At 48.7% G+C, this 22,555-nt stretch overlaps 1 protein-coding gene across 8 annotated transcripts in view; it reads left to right on the forward strand.

Moving 5' to 3' along the window:
- Positions 1-22,555, forward strand: part of LOC144172816 (TNF receptor-associated factor 6-like) — a 334,329-nt gene that overhangs the window by 261,905 nt on the left and 49,869 nt on the right. For 4 of the 8 annotated variants that reach the window (XR_013323114.1, XM_077701445.1, XM_077701443.1 and 1 more), the window contains one exon: positions 11,970-12,318. The exons of the other annotated variants lie outside the window; for them this stretch is intronic. Coding sequence is in view for 3 of the 4 variants with exons in the window: in XM_077701440.1 (XP_077557566.1) it covers positions 11,970-12,000 (31 nt within the window). In the remaining variant the exon portion in view is untranslated. Of the gene's footprint in view, positions 1-11,969; positions 12,319-22,555 lie in introns of those variants that run through there. 8 annotated transcript variants of the gene reach the window in all.

Genomic DNA, 22,555 nt, shown 5'->3' on the forward strand with positions numbered 1-22,555 from the left:
ACAGACTTCCCCTCTGAACATTCATGTCGAAACAAATCCCTCCTACAAGCAAGATTGCGTTCTCTTCTGGTATACAAATATCTAGAATGAAGTAAGCAGTAAGGGTGCGACTAAAATTCTTAAATTTCCTGCATCAGTACTTCTCACAAAAAACTTTGTATTCCCAGTTGTAAAAAAAACGCATATACATTTCATGGTCAAACGATATTGAGCCTGCAAATTCTCTTCAGCTGGGCTATATTGATAATTACGACCATCTTACGCAGGCACGTTGCAAATTTGTCCGTTTCGGCAAGATATAAAGCGTCGTAGAATGTTAGAAGCGTCTTAGAATATAAAGCGTCGTAGAGCGTCGTAGAAAACTTGCAAAACAATTTTTCCGCTCTCGTCCGACGTGCCATAATATTGTGGAGTTCTTTTAGTGTCTAAATTATAAATATTTGGGCCTCTTTTCTACCCCCAAAAGCATTCAGTACGAAACCACTAATTACGAATTGTCCTAAAAGAAATAATGACCTACATTACCGCGATAATAGCGATTTAACGTGTTAGTCAATTAGGTATTTTTCGGCAAATGCTGCTCTTAGACGGTTTTTCGCTTCAACACTTACTGTTTTCGTGTTTCCACGGTTTTATAAGTGTTTTATGTTTCAGTCTTCTTTTTTTACGAGGGATACATAAGATGTATGTGTTTTTCTTTAACATTTATATTTCTTGTATTGCTGCGGTTTTGTATATTATATCCGACGAACAGCATCCATAATAAGGATACAATATGCTGGCTCCGCCAATTTTGCATTTTTGTTGTAAATAAGGGCGTTACATTGTTGGTACGCACTCGCAAATTTCTTTATTTTTTGCGGGGACACTCAGTTATTTATTTTTGTATTGTGGACGAAGAAAATATTCACATTTTAGGTTTCGTTGCGGTTCACTGTCACACTTTGTTCCAACGAAGCCGCATATGCCTAGGTATCTACATATACGGTGCATGAATAAATCATCGTAGACAGGAAATGTGTCGAAGAGAAGAGGTAGAGTTTTGTGTTAGATTTGTGAAGGGCTCAGTGTGACGTTTTTCCCCGTGTTTGCTGCGTCCTGCTTGGAGGTTTTCCGAAGCTACATTTTCGACGGGGTCTTGTTTCCGGTTAATACATAAATGGGGTGAAGGGTGTCGGGGGCATGCATACGCAGCTATCCATTGCGTACTCACCGGTGACACGCTCGGTAAACATGGATTTCTCCGGCTCCGTGCGACCAGCTGGCCGTCCCCGTCTTCGAGCTGCTTGAGTCGGTGTATCAGAATGAGATGCGTACAACGCGGAAGGGAAATGACAGCTTCCTGTTCGTCGCTAGAATAAAACCTTCTGCTTCCAAGTTTCTTTCCACCCATTAGCACAAGGTAAGCTCGATCGCCAATTAAACACAAGGCTGTTTTGTTTTCTGCGCTACTCAGGCGGCGCCTAGCTTAACTGGTCACCATCCTTCAAACAGTGGAAGGACAGTGAGTTTTAATGCGCAGCACTTTGGCGGTCGCTGGTGTGGTTTGGCGGCGACTACTGCGTAGTAACCGAACAAGCGAAGACAAAGAAAACGGCCGAAGAAAGAATGGCAAAAGTGCAAAGAGAAGGCAGTGCGATGAGCCCGTCCGAGACGCTCGTCTGAAGCGATGCTTAGTGAAAGTGTGAGGGGACCGAGTGAGATACGCTCCTCGTTGAGTGGCTCATCTGAACCACGTGATATGAGAGACTTTTAGAATAACGTACGCAGCCGCACGCAAACAGTTAGCGAACGCTATTTCTTTGCGTCGTTCTACTGCGCATGCGCCGTACGTTAAGCCGCTCCTGCTTTTAGCGGAGGGAAGACGAGCCGATGCTATTTCAGCGAAATAGCGTGCGTACGTGTGCCGCTTGCGTTTCCAACATGGCGGCAAGTAGCGCGACAGCCATCCGCGGTTCCGCTTTTCTGTGTACAGTAATTTGCTTCCGATGGACCAAGTTCCTTGTTAGAGTGTTTTGAAGTGCGTCTGGTACTTAGCACGTCGCCCTCGCGCAGCTCTGTATCGTCGTGAAATCGCTGACTGGCGGAACGAAGCTTTGTAGCCTGGTCAGCCGCCGAAGCGGTGCGCGTGCGTGCGTGCGTGCGTGCGTGCGTGCGTGCGTGCGTGCGTGCGTGCGTGCGTGCGTGCGCGTGTGTGTGTGTGCGTGTGTGCGTGTGTGCGTGCGCGCGTGCGTGCGCGCGCGATGACATATTTGTAATATGGACGACATATTTGTAAGATAGACTTCTTTTCATTTCTTTTTAGTTTTTAGAGCTGAGCTTTACTACTTTCGTTCAGGTGTTTCGCGGAGTATGCGCAAGTTGACGTTTTGACAGGAGACACACCTCCGGCGACGCACCCCTCGAAGCGCATCGCCTGATTCGCCGGGCTCGCTGTCGGTGCTGCGCACAATGCCACGATTTAAGTCGTTCTGCTCACATAGCTGCGGCGGCCGCGACAGGAGCTGCCGCTCAGCTGATCGGCAGCCGACCTAACCCGCAGCCTCCAACGCATGCACCGCAGGGTCGTCACGGGCTATGTGACACGGGTATGTGACTCACGTGGCCGAACGGCTCTGAGCCGACGTGGGCAATACAGCTACATCAAATGTTAGGCAAGCGAAACCAAGACTCAACCAGACTAAGCCATGTTTTGCTTTGGATATCCAAGGTTAGCTTGGAGGACAGTGACACGTGCCCACACAAGGGGAAGTTGGCTGGAGCTCCTCTGTCGCAATGTTACTTTCGTAACTTTTGTCGCGTATTCACCGCGGTGGCTCAGTAGCTAAGGCGTTGCGCTGCTCAGCACGAGGTCGCGGGTTCGATTCCCGGCCACGGCGGCCGCTTTTCTGATGGAGGCGAAAAGCAAAAACGCCCGTGTTTACGAGATTTCGGCGCACGTTAAAGATCCCCAGGCGGTAAAAATTAATCCGAAGCCCTCCACTATGGCGCGCCTCATCGCCTGCGTTGCGTCGGCGCGTTAAACCCTACAATCAACTTTTGTCGCGCGTTGCAGAACATCTGCGAAATGACGCAGAAGCACCGCCTATTGTAGAAACACCATCCCGGTGTTTGTTATGCAGTTTGTGGTTAATTGTTATGGCTAGTTGTTATAGCCGGTGGCTGTTAGAGCAAAGCTGATATTCCCAGCCAAAACTTGTACAGAGTCTGGAAACCACCGCTTTTAGCGGCTACATGGAAATGCTGACTCATTTTGTCGGTATGACACGTGCGATACGCGTTGACACAAGAGACATGATTTACAATAAGCGTGGCGAAGTAGATTCGTGTGAACCGCCCAACGATTGCCGACATCCTTCCGTTGCGGTCTGACAAAGTCACCCTTGCCGATGTTCGCGGAAGAAAATCTTCTCGTTTAAGAATGGCGATCCAGCGCAGCCAGGCTTCAGTGTCGCGCTCACAGTGCGGAAAGTGGTGCATTGGAAAAGGCCGCACACACGGACACACTTTCTGAAGTTGCTGCCAGGAATACTCACATGGCGATTTATCTCGGACCTTCAGGTCCCTATCGCAGTTGGCACGTCCGTCTACGTCTAGAGTTTTCCACCGTGACTCTCATACTTTCTAGCACCATGGCAGGCTACGGAAGAAACCGAAACATCGCTGTGCTTAGGGCCAGTCATGGTGAGGGCTTTGCTAGCGCCACCTGTTGAAAGTCTGTTTACCTGCGTGCTTTAAACGGTCTGTATGACTAGTGTTCAGCAAGTAGGTCGGCTCGGGCATCCACCCGGATGCGTACAACATTTGAGTGCTCCTGTTCTCAAAGCGAAACCTACTGACGAATTCAAAACGGGAACAAAGTCTACCTCCTGGACTGAGCCCTCATTTGTTAAAATTTCTGTTGGCTGGGAATAGTGTTTTTCAAAAATGCGCATGGCCAGCAAAACTTCCTGCATACTTTTCTTTTAGATTTTTCACGGTCTTCAAAGAAAATCTTTGGTGGGCGCCACAAATCTCATTTCACCATTGACTATTTTTCATATCACATATTTTAGTTAAAGAGACAGGGGAGGGTAATTGCTTTTACAATTTCGACAATGTTCTGCGTTATTTGGCAAATTCCCTTGCAGCTACTGGTATACTGGTCTAACATGCTATAATCTACAGATTTAGGCCGACTGAACTTTACAATTTGAGTCCCTTTAACAGCATTGAATTAGCAATTAGACACGTTAAAACTCCGTAGAGAGTCATTATGGGGGACCTCAATGCAAAAACAGGTGCACAACAGATGTGGGAGCATCCGGTAGAAAAATTTGGCATAGGTTTTAGAAAAAAACGCGGAGACACGCTGGTTTCCTTTGCCGAGATTTGCTGGCTTCCTTTCCTTGCTGGTTTGCTAGTTTCCTTTGGTCGTTTTCTTTGCACTAGCAATGCGTTCTTCCGAAAAAGACTGAACAGTAAATGCACTTGTAAAGGTTCCAATGGTGAAACTAAAAATGGAATTGACTTCATTTTTACTGGCAATCCCCGCATGATTCACGACGTGCAGGTTATTGGCCGGATCAAAACAAGTGATCGCAGAATGGTCGGAATTAGCATCAGTCTCGATTTAAGAAGGGAAAGACTAAGGGTGCTAAAACTGAAGGCGCCTAACCTGCCCTCCGTAGGGCGGAAAGTGAACGAATCCAGATTGTTACTTGAAAACTAATTCTTTGTGTTTTCTAATGAAAACAATGATGTGAACTCTCTAAATTATCATTTCATACATGCGGTCATGGAGTCAGCACCAGCCGTAGGAGAAAAACAGCCGAAATTCGAATCCAAGTTATCACAGAATACAAAAGACCTTATTGGTCAGTGCCAGAAAATGTTAGTCCGGCTTCCGCGAGTACAAATTGAAATGCCAGAGCTCTCCAAATTGATCAACAACATCAAGACTGCTGTCATCCGTGCTTTCAGTTTTGAAAAATTTGAACGAACATTAAAACACGGAGGCAGTTTGAAAGCGACTAGACGGAAGCTCACTATTGGCAAAAATAAAATGTATGCACTCCGGGATGCCTGTGGTCACATAACAAATAATATCGATGATATACTAAAAATAGCCAAGGCAATATACACAAATCTAATCGCTTCTACCCCTGCCTCATACTCACGTTTAATGGTGTGGAACCCGTACCGCCGGTTACAACACATGAGGTAGCCACGGCTCCACAAGCAATGAAGAAAGGCAACGCTGCATGAGATGATGGAATTACGTCTGATGTATTGTGCCTCGGAGGCTACGTTGTGCTAACGAAGCTTGCAGCCCAACTCTCTGTGCTTGAGCTCGTTAAGGGTGACAAAGAAACGGAAAAATGCGAATTCATTTCTCCTACATAAGAAAGGTCATGCCAAAGAGCTTAAAAATTACAGGCCCACCACCCTCCTCTCCACAACCTACAAATTATTTACCAAGATAATTCCTAACCGCATCTGTGCCACTTTGGACTTTCAACATCCACGAGAACAGGCCGGTTTCAGGAGGGGTTTCTCAACTTTAGATCTTGTTCACGCTATCAACCAGGTAATCGAAAAGCGCACAGAGTATAATCAACCGCGTTATAAGGCATTCATAGATTATGAAAAGTCATTTGTCTTAGGGCCTACTACAGCAATATTAAACGAGTTACGTGATCACGGCGTCTACGGGGCATACATTGCGCTATTCAAAGATATAATAGACGGATGTACGGGAACTATACGGCTTATGACGGAACTTTTTAATTTCCTATACTAAAGGGGGTCGGCAAGGGGACACAATATCGCCACAATTAATTACAGCCTGTGTGGAGGGTTGGTTCAGAAATATGAGGTGAAGTAAAACCGGAGGGTGCATCAATGGGGAATTTCTCAGCAATCGAAGGTTTGCAGACGTAATCGTGTTGTTCATTCAGAGAAGGCAAGATTTGCAGCGCATGCTTTACCAAATGTACTCGGCAGGTATGATTGCAGGCTTAAAATAAAAACGAAAAATGGTAAAGTAGAATCAACACGCGAAGGTACATCACTTCCAGGTGGGCAGTGAAGTCTTGGAAACAATCAGCGAATACGTATATCTTGGGCAAGTCAAAGCTGGTGATTCAAATCATGAACGGGGAATTACACGCTGAATAAGCATGGGGTGGGCTGCGTTTGGTAATAACTCCGACAACCTGACTGGTAAACTACCTCTGTCACTCAAAAAGCTTCCATTTAATCCATCCGTTCTTCCAGCAATGACTTACGGGGCAGAAACTTTGGTTCTCACCAAACGGCTTCAAAAGAAACTTCGAGTGGCACAACGGGCCATGGAATGCCGAATGCTAGGGGTTACGTTGAGGGACAGGAAAACAGCCGCATGGATTAGAGGACGGACCAAGGTGGAGGACAATCTAGTTCAAATCTAGCGGAGGAAATGGGCATGGGCTGGTCACGTGACGTGATTGAGGGACAACGGGTGGACCACCCGTTTGGCAGAGTGGCTGCCCATAGACCTTAAACGCAATAGGGTTCGGCCGAGAAGTCCTTCGCGAGATAAGCCGCAAAAATTTGGGGGGAAAACATGGACTCAGCTAGCACTCGATAGGCGTGGCTGGAAATCTTGAAATCTTTGGGAGAGGCTTTCGTATTGCAGTGGACACAAAAGGGTGTATGATGATGATGATGATGATGATGATGAATAACTGTTGCAATATCACATTACCCGAAGCTGCTCAAATTTTTATTGCCCGGTCTTCGTCGTCAAAATCAGAGAACTTGAGTAGACTATTTGCACAGTGTTCATTTCTGGTGACCGTCGCAAACTATGGAGTTATGGGAAGCGCACGTAAGTGTTTTGGAAATTGAATTGATAACACCATTATTATCAGCCGTTTTAGTACAAGCATTTTCTTAATTTCAATTAATTTGCCGGCTGAAAGAGAGACCACTGTGTTTCTGACTCTCATATTCAAATAACACGTAAATAAAGAGCCGGCAGCTCTACTCACCCTACGCCATTACGTCCTCCTAACCTAAAAATATTAATCTGCTGAAGAACAGGGACATCTTTCGGTAGAACAAATCCCAGGTCACGAAATTATTTCTTCTGTGTGGCGAATTGCAAACCGTTATTGTCTATTTCAACCATTCTGAGTGAACCTTCGAGGTTTTGTTCGCAGCAATAGTGGCTGTAGCGCCGCTGGGCGCGGTCCGCGGGGTCGTGCTTGATGCACCGCCGTACACTCCAGCCGCAGCCAAAGCAGCAAGGATAGAATTTCATACTGATACATACTAGAAGGAAATCTGTCCCTAGAATTGCGTGGCATCACGGCCCTTCATAGCAGCTGAAAGCGTTCCTTTTGTTGGTGGTATGGCATGCAACCTGGATTCCTACGGCCCATGATGACAAAGGCATCACCGGAAGAACATGAGCATCATTCTTTTCAGTTGAGGTTGCAGGATGCTTTTTAAGACTTCTGACCAAAAATCTTTTTTATCTTTTTTTTTATATTCGTAAGTGGCGGCAGTACGAAGGTGACAGGAAGCATGGTTGCTTATAATGTATTTACAAAGAGATGCAATGTATGGCAAGCGCCCAATGGCGCACGAGCATAGTTTGCGTTTCATGCACTGTTTCTAGATCTTTATTAATGGGTACACCTGCGCTATTCGCCACTGTCCACTTCTTTTGCTTCTTGGTACATTTCTCTGTCGTCTGAGCCGATCGCCCTGATCAGAAGACAATAATTAGGCATGTGCGGTGATGATCGGATGACATGAAAATAAACAGGAAAGCCCTTGCCAGCACGCATGACGATGAGGTGTTTGGTGAACAACGCCCCCCGGAAGAGTGACACCCGCCAACGCAACGAAGGAGCATTCCAAGCTCTTGAAGATGCACCGGGAAACTGTGCAAGGGAACATCGTAAGCGTCGCTATCGGTCGCACCAGGCCGACTGGTGTTGGCAGGTTACGAGGTGGGGACACAGGACTTGGGAAGTGTCACGTCCGTGGCTCACCGGTGCTGAGGTGGACTCGTTGGGCTTCGTTCTTCCACTCTATCAAACTTCGGTTCCCTGGCGTGGAAGACATCTCGCTACTACCGTGGTTCAGCTCACACTAGGGAACGCCTCTTGACGGGAACGCTTCTGTAGGAGACGTTCCAGATGCGCACTTTGGACGCCGGAATTGTTTTTGCTGGCCATGTGAGGCTTTCCACACAATACCGCATGAAGCACTACGGCAGCTGCAGCGCCAACCATTGCATCTTACTGGAACTTTCTCGCTACATTAGGGCAGGGGTCGGCAACCTTTTCAGGTGGAGTGCCGAGTTTCATGGCGCCGACATTAAGGAGGGCCGAATGGCCAATCAGGGGGGGGGGGGGGGAGGGGGATATGCAGGCAAAGAAAAAAAACTCAACAAATTGAAAGCACTATTCCACAAAAATTGACAATAATCTGGCTAAGTGTAAAGATGGGGGACAGTGTCAACAAAAAGCGAACAATTCTGTGTTCTTGTCTCCCGTCTAACCCCATTTGAGATCGAAACTGGCGTGCCGGCCCTAGCATAGAAAGTGACAGGGGGAATTGTGGGGATTTCAATGACGATCAGGGGGCTGGGGGGAAGGGCATATTACTGCCTCGCGGGTCGCAGGTTTCATACTCCTGCTTTAGGGAGTCGTGTTGCAATCCTCGAACACTGTCACAAGTCCCAGAAACCTCCGCCTATTCGCAATCGGAAACCTCCTTGACATGCACGCTGTTTAGGGGGAGTTCAGCGGTGGGTTGGTTAGCAAGAGCTCGCGGGTTTGACTCCCGGCCGCGGCGACAGCTTTTCTGATGGAGGCGAAAACCAAAAACGTCCGTGTGTACGAGATCTCGGCGCACGGTGAAGATCCCCAGGTGGTCAAAATTAATCCGAAGCCCTCCACTACAGCGCGCCTCACCGCTTGCATTGCATGGGTGCGTTAAAAACATACAATCTAATGCGGTGGGTTGGTTCATTTAACGAAAATCCTTATTATTGGTAGATGTCAGCGTGTCGCCTATGGAACACCCTGGCCTACCTGCCTTCATTTGTGGCACATCCGAAATGAGTTCTCAAAAAAGCGCCCGTGAAGTCCGTACAGATGGTTAACCAGCGACGTATCAACCTGCAGCGGCCGGTGTGGAACCGGGCGGTACTCCGTATGGCAAAGTCTTTTAAGTGCATAGAACTTTAGGTTCCCGCCTTGTCGTCGTAGGTTGTTCGCTGCCGCGCTGTCTAGCCACGTCCGCAATCAGGTGGCGCAGCCGCCAAACGGACCCAAACAGAACCTCATGGCATAGCAGCGTAACGGACCCTAGCAGAGGCTTCGAAATCCCAGCCGTTCGTATAGTCATAACCGTTCGAAACTCCTGAACAGCTGGCGCTTGTCGTACATCTCTCCGTTGTTTAGCGCAAAGAAAACTTCGGGTACATTTGAGGCAAAGTCTGTGTGAACAACCGACAGCCCCTGTGTCCATTTACTTAGGAAGGTCCGTTGACTTGGTTTTTACGGTAGTATCAGCGAAAAAAGCTTCCGCCAAAAATGACGTGTTCCCACCGGCGCAGCGAGGCTGCGACACATGCGAGGTGAAAGCAAGCACAAAAAGAACCCAACTCCCGATCGAGCGGTTCCTGGCAGAGAATGCGTATCACTGCGAAGGCGCGAAATTAGAATTGCATTGGATAAAAAGCTCCGTTAAATTCATCGAGCGAATAGTGAGACAGCGAGAAGAGCGTGATGGGCGGTAGGAACGAGCGGATAACGGCACCGCGCCCCTCCGGCGCATTATCCCTGCTCTGCACTTCCGATCACTTTCACGCTGCGGGTAACTGCTTTAATTTCTCAGTATGCGTTGCGTGTTTGCAACATTTTCTTCCGTTCCCGTTCCTGCTCGCGGTGCCGCAGATGCAAAGCCTCCCGCTTTACAGATCCTAAGTTTCCCGCTCCTCTAAAGTACGCATGCCGCATGGATTACCCGTTTCAAAGCTACGTGCGGCCGGTGTTTGCCATTGCCAGGTTGACGCTGCTCCACCCGCACCGTCGGACGCCCCTTCCCGCCGCTTATCGCTTCATCTGTGCTTTGGCGCTCCGCTCCGAAAGAGATACACCCAGCCACACTATCGAGTCTTGCTTCTAACTTCTCACCATTGTAGTTTTTCAGGGATGCTTATTTGCTGGCACCGGAGGAAATTTCTGTGGACGCAGGATCGTGGGATGTTCAGTCCGTCTAGCCATTAAAGCTGCACTTTAATGTTGATGATTGTGGATGGTCGTGATAATATTGGAAGAAACCGATTTTTTTTTGTTTTTCAGGGCTACATAAATGTGGTTTTGAACGAGAAAGGCACATCCGGAATTTTCGTTTCCGTCTCGCCATTTTAATCACTTATTTGCGGTCCTCGGCTCTGACGACATACTGGCGAGTCATCAGGGTCTACATAGGGCATATTTCGAGCAGGGCAAAATGCAACGAGCAGCATGTGAACAAACACAAACTATGCACGGACCATCAAAGAGCGAAAACTAATATATTGAACGCTGACGTAGCATGTTGTGTTCTCCCCACTCCCCCTCTACGAAAAAAAAACTAAAATTTTTAAAATGAGGGATTACATTGGGATATGCATAATCACGCCCGAAATAGGAATTCGACTCATTCACGTGATTATAGTTTCGATCTCTCATTTTTTTCTGTCAATCCTTACTTATTTTCTCCCCAACCCTTCAAGAGCGCACTCGCGCTATGTTAATCCACGCATTGCCTTCGGGTTGTTCCACACGAAGACTTGGTTGTTGAAAGCGCAGCCTTCCCTTAAAGTGGCCATGAAGAGAAAATACAACTTCGTTTAATTTGAAAGAACTAGGATTCAGTATCTCACTCAGCTCCATTACAACCACAAAAGATGTTTCTTTAACGAAAAAAAAGCAAGAAGTATTTAAAAGCTTTCAAATTTTGCGCCACAGTGACGTGTTATGAGCAAGAATGACGTCATACGGGCCAACAATAAATCATAATTTTCAGTGCGTTAACTGCACGTTAGCATTCAAGTGATGCGGTCAAATGGAACTACAGGCCCCATTATAGACGTCCAGTCATGTTTCGTCGCGACAGGTCAGTTAGGCGGCCGCCAATCGCACAAACAAGGTTCCGTGACGTCATAGAAAAGTTGCGGGATTTTGGCTAGGGGGTCGCGACTGCTTCAAACGTTTTCTTTAATATCTCCGTTATTTATTCGAAGATTGCGATGATATTGGTATCATTGTTATCGGGACTAAGCAGTCTTTCTAATAAACCCAACTTGTATTTTGTCTTCATGGCTCCTTTAAACGTATTCCCCTTGTTTCTCTCTCCTTCTGTCCTCGTTTACGGGGAACCGTGAAACGAAGTAAAATAAAGTAGTGAAGCAACTTCATGTAAATATCTAACCCACTGACTTCGCGCGCCAGATGATCAGACATTGTCTCCTATTTGAAAAATCCGCATATGCTCTTAACTGGTGCGGCATACGTCGGAGCGGTTCAACATGTGAAATCGTGCGTAGTCCATGCGCAAAATACAGCGTCCACCGGCAAGCTAATTCCTAATCGATGAGCACGCAATAAGGCCCGAGCCCGACTTTCCTGGGAACGACGCGTACGAAAAGGCGAAAAAGCGGCTTGAAATTACCAAATTCCTTCCCTAAAGAAATCGCCAAGATTCGTTTGGAGGGGGTTAAGAAATGTCAGATTTTACGTGAATCTGGAAAATTCATTACAACCGCCCCTAAAGTATACTATTCCATAACATTATAAACAAAGCAATATCCACAGGAGCGAGTATTGCAAGTCATAGTTTTGCAGGAAGTTTCGTTTTTTTTTTTCAACTCCAATGATAGCTAGTCCAAGTGTTGCTTTATGAATATTCTACCGTCTGCATGTTTTTTTCTCTCTTCGCAGGCTGTCACTGGAAGATCCCTCGGCTGACTAGGAACCATGAAGATGGCCTTCAGAGACCGAAGCCGACGACTCAAGCGCGAATCATTTTGAACATGAAAACCGCAGTTTGGTACGCTTAAGGGAAAAAATCTACTCCAAGCTAGAGTTATAGATAGCGATTAGGAAGCGTCCGAAAATAATCAGTTCCGAAAGAAAAAACTTGGGTGGTTGGATGCACCAGGGTAAAAACTAATTCCTCAAAAACCAACAATTGCGTTTTTTGTGTTTTCTTCCTTCTTTTTTCTTTTCGTCTGAAAGAATGTGTGCGAGAAAAAAATAAATGCGTACTTTTTGTCTGTGTTGTTGTAACCATTTCCGGTGTGAACAACTTCACTAATAGTGGTAGCAGTTGGTCTGCGCGCAACTCTCGCCGGCCTTGAAAAATACAGGTTCGTTTTCAGCGTGCTGTCCCACGTTCCGCCTAAAATCGCCATTTTCATTTCTCGTTGCGAAATTCGGCGAATTTTTGATTAACGGCCGGGCTACACTCGTATACTAACCATTTTTATACACCTGCCCTTCATCCCGTCCACCTTCGGGACGCGCAAACACTGCCTCTGCTGTGCGCAGTGTGAAAGGACGTATGTCCCGACGCTCTGCATTTCATCGCCAGTCAAGAGCTCTCTTCACGTCTGTGCTTCGAGTGCTACGGGTCATCCTTTTCGCCATCGCACCAGGAGCCCATCGAGGTGACACTCGACACGGTACCGTGTTTCAAGGCCGTTTTACGGCCACCCTTTCGCCGCCGGCGACGGCTTTGCTAAGCCTACACCATGGAACCGCCGGGGACGACCGCCGGCCAGGTTGCGCCGACACCACCGCCATCTGATGACTACAGACAACAACAGGCGACGCCGATTCAAGCAGAAATGCCGCCGAGTTTACCACAGCAACAAGAACGGCAAGCACGTGCCGATCTCGAAGCAACTCCTGGCGCGAGCTCTGAGGCTTGCCGCGAAGGGCCGCACCAGCATCGGCGCGAACGCTCGAGGAAAGACAAGCAACGCTATGGGAGGAGCCGCAGCGCTCGCCGCAACTGCCACGACAGGAGGGGCTCTTCGAGCGCCTCAGACAGCAGTACAACGGGAAAAAGAACGCGCCGCGGCCTCCTGACGCATTCGGCTCAAGAAAATGAATCGGCCATCTCAAGTGACGAAGACGGCATGGAAACATACGTGGCGAAAGAGCGCGCCGAGAAATGCGGTCATGATGTTACAGTGCCTGACCCAACAATGGAAGTCACCGGTGCACATCTCAAGAACTCCGTGCTCACCACTGCATCACAGGCGGACTGGCCTGCAACCGATTTTAACGTGTGCGACGGTGACGGTGTTGACGCCGGAGGAGCCTACCAGGTTCAACAACGGCGTAAACGTAAGCAACTAAATCCTTATTCTGAACCTCCCGTGGAAACGTATGTCCTAGTCATACGCCCGCGCGCCCACGAGAATCTCAGCACTTTACCAACTAAGGACCTCCACTTCGCACTCATCTCCGCAGCACCCGCAGAGAATGTTACAAAACCTATGACGTACAGAGTTCATCCTGCGTCGAACACAATCACGGTGCTGGTCCATGACAAAAAACAAGCCGATGCCCTACTCAAACTGACGAACCTCGAAATTCGGGGTAAACAGGTTGCTGTGCAAGTCTAGCAGGCTCCCGGACGAGATATGTGCCGTGGAGTGATCTATAACATCGACTGCAAAGAAAGCAAGGCTGAACTTAAGGCGGCGTTGTCGTGCAACCGTCAGAGAATACTTGACGCACGCCCAATGGGCAGCCGTGGAGCATGCCTGTTGACGTTTGAGGGGCGACGCCCACCTAGTTCTGTGATTTATTAAGGCCGCATTTCTCGAGTCACGCTCTACGAACCCAAATCGGTCGTATGCAGTCGCTGTCATCGGTTCGGCCACAAGAAAGACGGGTGCCCTCACCAGGAAGTATGTGACACATGCGGCAAGAACCACGGAAACGATACCGCTGCCGTCACTAAATGCAAGGAAGCAAATACAATGACCTGCCGCAACTGTAAGAAGCAGGGACATGTGGCTACCGACCCAAAATGTCCGACTAAAATTGAGGCTGATGCTGAACTAGCCGCAAAGCGCCGACCACGGTCACAGACCCGAGGGAACAGATACGGTCCCCTTCGATCACCAAGCGGCGGCAGAACACCCGGACAATGCGATGCGGAGTTATCAGATCATGCCTCACAAGAGCGTACCACTACAGCGCTGCCGTCATCAGCAAATGGCGCAGCGCGCGGACAGCAGCAACGTTCGAGCAACTCGCAGCCGGCGCATGTTGAGCGTAAACGGCATGCCTCCTACGCCGCGGCGACCACAACACCCAGCCAGATCGAAGAGACTGCAAAGACATCAACTAGTGCTACAAAGGAACAACCTCCACAGAAGGGCATCCTGCAAGAGGAAGCCACTATTCAAGCCGAGTTGGAAAAGCTCGCGCAAGAAGCAGCTGACCTTCGACGACGACTCGAAGAAACGGAAGCGCGCCATACCGCCCTCCTCAAGCGACTCCGCGCTGCACGGCGGGAACAGCCGTACACCGGTCGACCACTTGCACAGGAGGATTCCGCTACGGCAGCGATGCAGCCAACGGGCCTGGCACAGCTGCTTCATCAACTGTTTCAACCGCTTCTTCAAGCCCAAGAAAAGCACTACCAAGCACAATAGCAACACTTCCGTCGTCAACATGAACTCCTTCAGCGGCTTGTCACGTCCCACGCTTAGCTACGCGGCCTTGGACCTGCCGCCGGGCATTCACCCTCACCTGGTGTTCGTGAGACTGTCAGGGACAGGGTACGTGACCTTCGATCAATCTACGGACTCGACAAATACTGTTAACTGGACATGGCTCCACCACTTATAGTGCAATGGAACTGTCGCGGACTCCGCCGTAAAATCTCCGCTTTTAGGCTTTACCTTCAATCCCTCCCACACCCTCCATCTATCATACTCCTTCAGGAAACCCACGGTGTATACAACATTGCAGGGTACGATTCCTTCATACAGCCCAGTATACCGACTCGCCGCGATCCCAATCCTCGTACCTATGTTGTGACATATGTCCTCCGCACATTTCCAACTCACCAGGTAGATGTTTCCGCATAGAACTCTATTATGTCGGAATCGGTCCTTACTATCACTCAATTTCCTGGATGCTCTATCCCACTAGTTGTCATGAATTCGTATTGGCTTCCTAAGGCGAGACCCGCTTTGGGGTGGTTAGGTAAGATCCTTCGCTCCTACCGCGATCATGCTGTTATTTGGGCTGGGGATTTTAACGCTCACCATCCTGATTGGCTCTACACATACACCTCACCATCAGGTCAACTCCTAAGGCGGGTCACTCAGCAACTCCGATTTTCTCTACTTAATGATCTAACCAGCCCTACACGACAAGGCAATAGTTGCCAAAGAGATACGATTCCTGATCTCACTTGGGCAATAGGCTTGCCTTCGGCTATATGGGAAGTCCAGGATAATTCTCTAGGCAGCGATCATCACATTATTCACACAACTGTACCCTTGAATGGTGCTTCAATTCCGTCACCGCGAAGTGCTCGCCTCACTAATTGGAATGGTTTCCGGGAATCAATCGATACGGCTGCCATATCTGATTTAAGCACCTGGAATTCTGCAATTCTCGACGCCTATGGCCATAACACCAAGCTTATTGCTCTTTCTGACACACGTCCGGCTGTTGATACACATCGTTTACGCCTTTGGGATCAGCGTAATGCGCTTATGCGCCGATGGAAGCGTAATAAGCGCAATCGCTCCCTCAAAGCACGCATCGATGCTCTCACAATCGAGGCTCTAGAATATGCGCGCACTCTTGAAACATCCAACTGGCTGTCCTTCTGTTACTCTCTGAGTGGAACACTGCATACAACTCGGATTTGGCAACTTATCCGTTCCATGTCCGGGCAGGCACGGCGATCCACGCACATCACATCGTTGCGGTTGCAGACAGGTCTTAGCTTGGCTGATTTGGCTGACGAACTTCAAGCTTCCTTCTTTCCTTTTCTTTCTTTGCCTCCGCCGCCTCATCCTGTCACTTGTCCCACTCAAGAACCTATTGACGCAGATTTTACATTCGCTGAACTCCGCGCTGCACTCACCGATTGCAAACGACACACAACACCAGGACCGGACCTGATTACATACTCCCACTTACGGAACCTTCCGGACTCCGCTCTAGAAACTCTTCTAAATTTCATCAATGAAGCATGGCGAACAGGCTGTATCCCCCCTGAGTGGAAGACTGCTAACATCCGCCCTAGCGAATCCAACAAGAGGTGTACGCATATCCGAGCGCAGCCCAACTTAGAGCAATCGTGAGTCTAGACTTCCAAAAGGCGTTTGATGCAGTTTCGCACTCTGCAATTCTTGAACAAATCCGGATACTTACGCCTAGCTCCCGACTGTACAACTACATCCACAATTTTCTGACCACACGACTACACTCTTTGGTGTTAGAGGACTACCGCCAAACCCCCTGGACTCCTACCAGAGGAGTTCCTCAGGGATCTGTCTTTTCCCCTACTCTGTTCAATTTAGCACTTCGCCCCCTGCCTCGTATGCTACATTCCGTTCCTAATCTCTCGTTTGGACTGTACGCCGATGACATAACCCTTTGGTGTTCTACCGGCAGCCCAGCTGCACTGTCCGACACACTTCAGGCTGGAATTGATGCGGTCCACTCGTTCGGGTCAAGCGTAGGTCTCACACTATCTCCGCAGAAGTCTGAGTACCTTGTGGTCACTGATGAGCGTTTGCGGGCTAAAGCTAGCGACCAACGCTCTCAAGTAGAACTCGTGATTGATGACATTCCTCTTCCACGTAAGGCCTGGCTGCGCGTCCTCGGCTAATGGGAAGGCCTTAAAGGGACCCTGCAACACTTGCCATCGACTACTAGTAATGTATTTTGGGATAAAGTTTATTGTCTCAGAAATCTCCTCCCGCAAGAATTATTGAAATCTGTTCACAATTAACGAAAATACGCGCGATGAGAAATCGCGCATAATCGTTCCCTCTCAACTCGACCGCGGGCAACGCGACGAAAGCTGCGCGCTCTCTCCCGGAGAGGGGGGCGGCTCGCGGCGTTCTCTTCGGCCGCCTTCGATATATCACATGCCGGGTAGTTTTCTCCTTTTCTCCGCAACGCGGAGGGGACTATTTCCGGTCTGGTGCCACAAAAAAGCAGGCATTGGTGCCTGCTCGCAAGTGCGCGCTCGGGCTGGTAGGATCGTTTTTGAAGCAATAAACGTTTGTAGTCGAGTGGTCCCGTTGAAAGGGATGTATTGAGCTCATCACTCAAACTCCGCGCGCACTCAAAACACAAAAGAAACGGCAAAACTGTGCCTACAGGTTCAGGCATAGAAGAGGCTCGTACACAGCGATGACGACGACGGAAATGGGAGAATCTACCCGCGAAGTTGACCAGTGACAGCCGATCGGGCAGCCATGGCCTATGTGACGTCCCTCAGGCCATGCATAATGAGGACAACTGAAGAGAGAGCGGTTTGTTTTTCCGCGTCTTTCACATCGATTTGCGCGCTCACCGCTTCACGTGCACGTGTAATATTTGGCTCAGGTATTCCTGGCAGTGTAATCTAAACGTAGCGCAGGTTTACTTGCACTGCTCAAAGAGTGTTGCAGGGTCCCTTTAAAGTGGCTCAATCGATGTAAGGCTCAAATTACCCAACTAACTCACATAATCGGCAGGCTGACCCGACGTCGCCAAGGCCTACGAGAACACGATATTACGCGACTTGTGAACTCTCTAGTATATACTCGCGTTCTTTACGCACTGCCGTACGTAAAATTAACGTCATCGCAACGATCCCAGCTTGAGCGGCTCCTCCGGACTGCCACCCGCCTGGCTCTAGGGGTACCTAGATATACCCCCCTCGCTAAGTTGGAGGCTGCTCAGCCGTTCGCATCATTGTCAGATCAAGTTGATCTTCATTTGGCGGCACAACACACTCGTCTCCAGCTTACTTGGCATGGGCGTCTTCTCCTATCCTCACTTCATTACGAGGTATCTTCGTTACCCGAAATTACAGCGACATACCCCCCTTGGTATCCACTCCCTCGCATAAAAGTTCCTACCATTCCAATCAATGTATCCGCAACCTCGCATGCAGGACGTCGTCGAGCTCGAATATGCACTCTTCGCTACCGATATGGTGATCTAGCAACAGTGACGTACACAGATGCCTCCTTCTCATCCAAAGACGCACGCGGGGTCACAGTAGTTGTTCCTCCTACCCACCCGCCCTTGCAGAACAGATACTCGACCGTTCCTTCCGTCCTGTCTCTAGAGGCTCAAGCAATAACTGACGCAATCTTATCGTTAGCCACTCCTGGTAACCACGTGATCCTCAGCAACAGTCAGGATGCTCTGCGCTTGTTCCAGGAGCAGACGCTTGCCATCAATATTATGCATGCACTCCACACTCATCTGGCCAAACACACTGGTACTAGTTACGTGTTGGACTGGGTTCCTGGTCACGCAGGCGTTCCGGGCAACGAGCTGGCGCATCAGCTTTCCCGTGCTCCGTCCCAACCGGGAGACTCGGAGACGCCCTGGCCAAATCCTTTCCACCCACCCACGCAAGCGCGACAAGCCCGTCTCCATCGACGCCAGACTGTGCAACAGTTAATCAGGGATAGGCAGACTCTTCCGTCTCCCTCTCACCTGTTACCCCGGGCAGATGCTTGTCTTATCCGGCAAGCGCAAACAGACAGCCTTCCAACTCCGCACATACTGCATCGACTACAAGGCCATCGCAGCCCTGCGCGGTGCTCCAAGTGCTCTGGCTTTCCCAATACGCCGCATGTTCTTTGGGACTGTTCTGGTTCGCAACCATGACTCGCAATTCATCTTAAATCCCTTACACCTCCTCCCTCTTCTCTCCAAGACTGGCTCGCGCCACCGGAGGGAACAGACCGAGTGGCCTGGTGGCGTGCTTTGGTGGCTCACGTTCGTCAGGTTCTCCCGTCTGTATAGATAATTTTGTTCCTTTCAGAACCCCGGACTTTGGGGGTCGTTTTCTTTGTTTTTTGTGTGTCAATAAAGTTTACCAACAACAACACTGCCTGTCCATGTGACAGTCTGTGGCGCTCTTTTGACCACGGCACAATTTCGCCGCAAAAAGACTAATACGTGTGACAGGCGCAAGACGTAATTTTTGAAAAAAATTTCGTGGTCTAATTTGTAGTAAAAAATTACAAAATGTTCATTAAAACACGTGGTTCGAGCACTCCTGCACTCTTTTCGCGCGCTCAGATTTTCTCGTCTAACTGAAACATTGCACTGCCACCTTAAGAAAATCGAATTAGCCGTCCGCAATGTAGATTATTTTGCCGATTCTTTTCACTTTTTTCACAATTTCTTCATTTCACGTCTATCGCGCTGCCTTCCTATACTCCGTTTCATACATCAGGTGCAACGCTGTCAAAGCTAGCGCTCTTGTTTGCGCTGTGTGCTTCCGCGACCAAAAGTAGTGGGTTGCTTGCGGTGCGCCAGATACAATAAATGCTTCGCCGGCAACCTTAAAGCATAAATATTTATCATCAGCTTGAAAAAAACGCCCGTGCTGCCGGACAAACGATCGAAATATGCGAGTTTGTATTTTATGTTTGTCGCTTTCGTATCAGGTTTTCCCTCTCCGCGCAACCTTGAACGCCGTTTTTTGTTTACTCTTTGAGGCAGCGTTGAAAAAATGGCGTCCAGCTCTCGGGCTTCGACCACGTCTCATGTACGTACTTTTTCGAGGGTTTGCGCATCAAAGTTGTCAAAGAACGCCAAGCAAGTAATTTCAAATGTGTGCGCCCATACCAGGGTGCGTTTCCTGGTGAAATCTGTGCAGGAAGTACTGAGTGTTGTGAGCGAGGACACCGGAGTATCTCACCGTACCGTGGCGAAATTGAAGGCGGAGTGTCTGCGTGGGAATTTGGTGTCTCCAAAGAGAAGACCTCGCGACGTGACGATATCAAGCACGCGGACCGTCAAGCATGACAGCTTCACAGTCCATGCCATACGTCTGAATGTGAAGAGCATGTACGCCAAGAGGGAGATCCCGACACTGGACAGTGTGCGAAAGGCTGTCCACGAAGACGACGACTTGCCGAACTTCACGAAAACCACCTTGTGGAGGTTAATGAAGGACATGGGCTTCACCTATGATAGGAGAATACGGAATCTTGGCATCATTGTCTGGCGCCGCAGGTACCTGCGGGCGATCAAGGAATTCCAAGGCAGGGCAGGGGGGAATCGTTGATGAACTTCCCAGCAATGTGTATCCTGTCAGTAGTGGCGGCTTTGTTCACGAGGGTCAACTGGGAGAGCTGGAGCGTGGACACCTTTCTATCCAGCCTGCTCGCGCTTCTTCATGCTGCGCCGATTCCCCGAAAAGGCTTTGTTACCGCGACAAAGCAAACTGTGTTTCCTCGTCGTGTGGTTTTGTTTGTGGAGTTTAACGTCACCAAGTGACCCGTGCTATGAAAGACACTACATTTTAATGCTGCCCTGGTCGGTCGTGAAGTGTATACAGCTGGAGCAGTCATATAACCTCTGCAAAAACTGGGTGGGAGAAAGGAAGGAAAGTAAGAAGTCGGAACCCACCAGGAAATCGACCAGAGGTATTGTTCTATAAATAAAGTTTGTTTATTAAACCACGAAAGTCAGCCTCCTCTTTGAATATTTGTGTATGACACACAATCCGTATTGCCCCTGTATGCATTTATGTATGGCAACAAATCTCCAACTCATGAGCTAGTACTGTTATTTGTCACAGCATTAACCTATACCATAGACATTTCCTTGACACAGAAAAACGGGCCATATCAGGGTTCCGTATGTAAAAACAATTCACCTATCCATGATTGTCTTGCGAATAAGTGCCTAGCTTAAAGAGCTCTTTCGCCAATCACAAAAGAAAATATAACTCTTGCTTCCGGGGTGAAATATTGCAGTGAAGAAATAAATAAATCAAGCACAAGAATTCACAAAAATGTTGCATATATTCGGACTGGAAAGGGGCGAATAACGAATTGAAAATATATATTATGCGTTTCTGTGCCAGAAATCACTATTCTAAGGTACAGAAATCTGCTTTCTGTCCTTTCCCATGAATAACAAATGATACATTATTCGCACCAAGAGCTTCGGGCTACTTCAGAGTGCAGTGCCAAAGTCGGTCCCAAATGTTTCGGTTAAAACTGAACCCGTTGCTCTGCTGGTGGCACGGTATAATCAATAACATGCTGAGTGTGTTAAGAGAGGCCCATAAAGAAGTGGATCGTCAGGGCAACAGCAAAAACGAAAGCTGAAAGTGAACACCTGTTGGTAATTCACCCTGGTTAGAGCAGCTGTGCTAAATAATTATTGAATTAACGTGTTTTTCTTACACAAAGTTCTGCTAGAATCAACGAGGTAGCTGACAATGGTATAGAATCGCGACAAAATAGCAATTGCTGGTCAAACATCGGTATGCATCCAGAACCCATACGTGCAGTTCATTTCCGCATGCGCTTGGTGTTTAAGTTACTGGGAACGAAAAAAGATTTACAATTGAACTCGCAGAAGATGTCATAAAAAAAAGAAACGTCGGAACGCGGTTTCGAACCCATGTACTTCAAAATTCAGCGTCTTTTCTCCAGAGCGACGCGTTAGACCACTCGGCTACAAAACAGCGCGGAGTAATACACCTCCTTTCTTTGCGGACTACTTGCGTAGCCTTCACAGCGTTGCACTTGATGTATGCAACGGAGTATAGTCAGTGTTTGACCCCACTGGTTTGGCAGCGTCAATTTTCTTGTCCCCCCTCCCCCCCCCCCCCCCCCCCCCCCAACCCAAATATTATCAAAAATAAAGGAATGGGTTTCATCACGAGGTGTAATTAGCGTTCGGCGTTTTCGATGCGTTTTGAGAAATAAATGGCCCACTGAGGCAAAAAAACGGCCTCTGGCGTCCGTAACAGAAACAGCTCCTCCGAAACCATTCTGTAGCACGCGGCCGTCTGTATACAACGGGGAGTTCCATAGCTAGTTCCACAGACTTGGCAGACAATGATCGTTTTCAATCGGTTTAAACCCGACAACCTGAGCCCTAGGTATCCATCATTTAAACTTTTATCGAATAGAAATCGGTGGATTGAAGATGATTGACACATAAAAACTGGAGTAAAGCTGACCCACCTTCCCCATCCGTGTAGCCGTGATCGCACGACGCTTTTAAGGCCATAATACATGGAGCGAACTTTCACGACGAAGTTAGGGTAGCGAAAAAATCCTGCGGCGAAGAAACCGAAAGTGCTGAAATACGTTGAGGAAAGACGCTGCTGCCGCGGCCGCGTGACTGCTGGGTTGCTCTCAGTGTGTCAAACTAAACCTCCATGCCCAGAATCAACGGCGGCGTGCCGTAAACAGACCCCGCGGAGGATGTTACCTGGAGGCGTTGTTGTCCAGCCCCGCCCTGCCGACTCAGCTCGCACTGACGGCAACCACCCCGTC

The sequence above is a fragment of the Haemaphysalis longicornis genome, unplaced genomic scaffold, assembly GCF_048455015.1.
Source record: "Haemaphysalis longicornis isolate Haplotype H1 unplaced genomic scaffold, Haemaphysalis longicornis Haplotype H1 scaffold_26, whole genome shotgun sequence".
NCBI classification, from domain to species: domain Eukaryota; kingdom Metazoa; phylum Arthropoda; class Arachnida; order Ixodida; family Ixodidae; genus Haemaphysalis; species Haemaphysalis longicornis.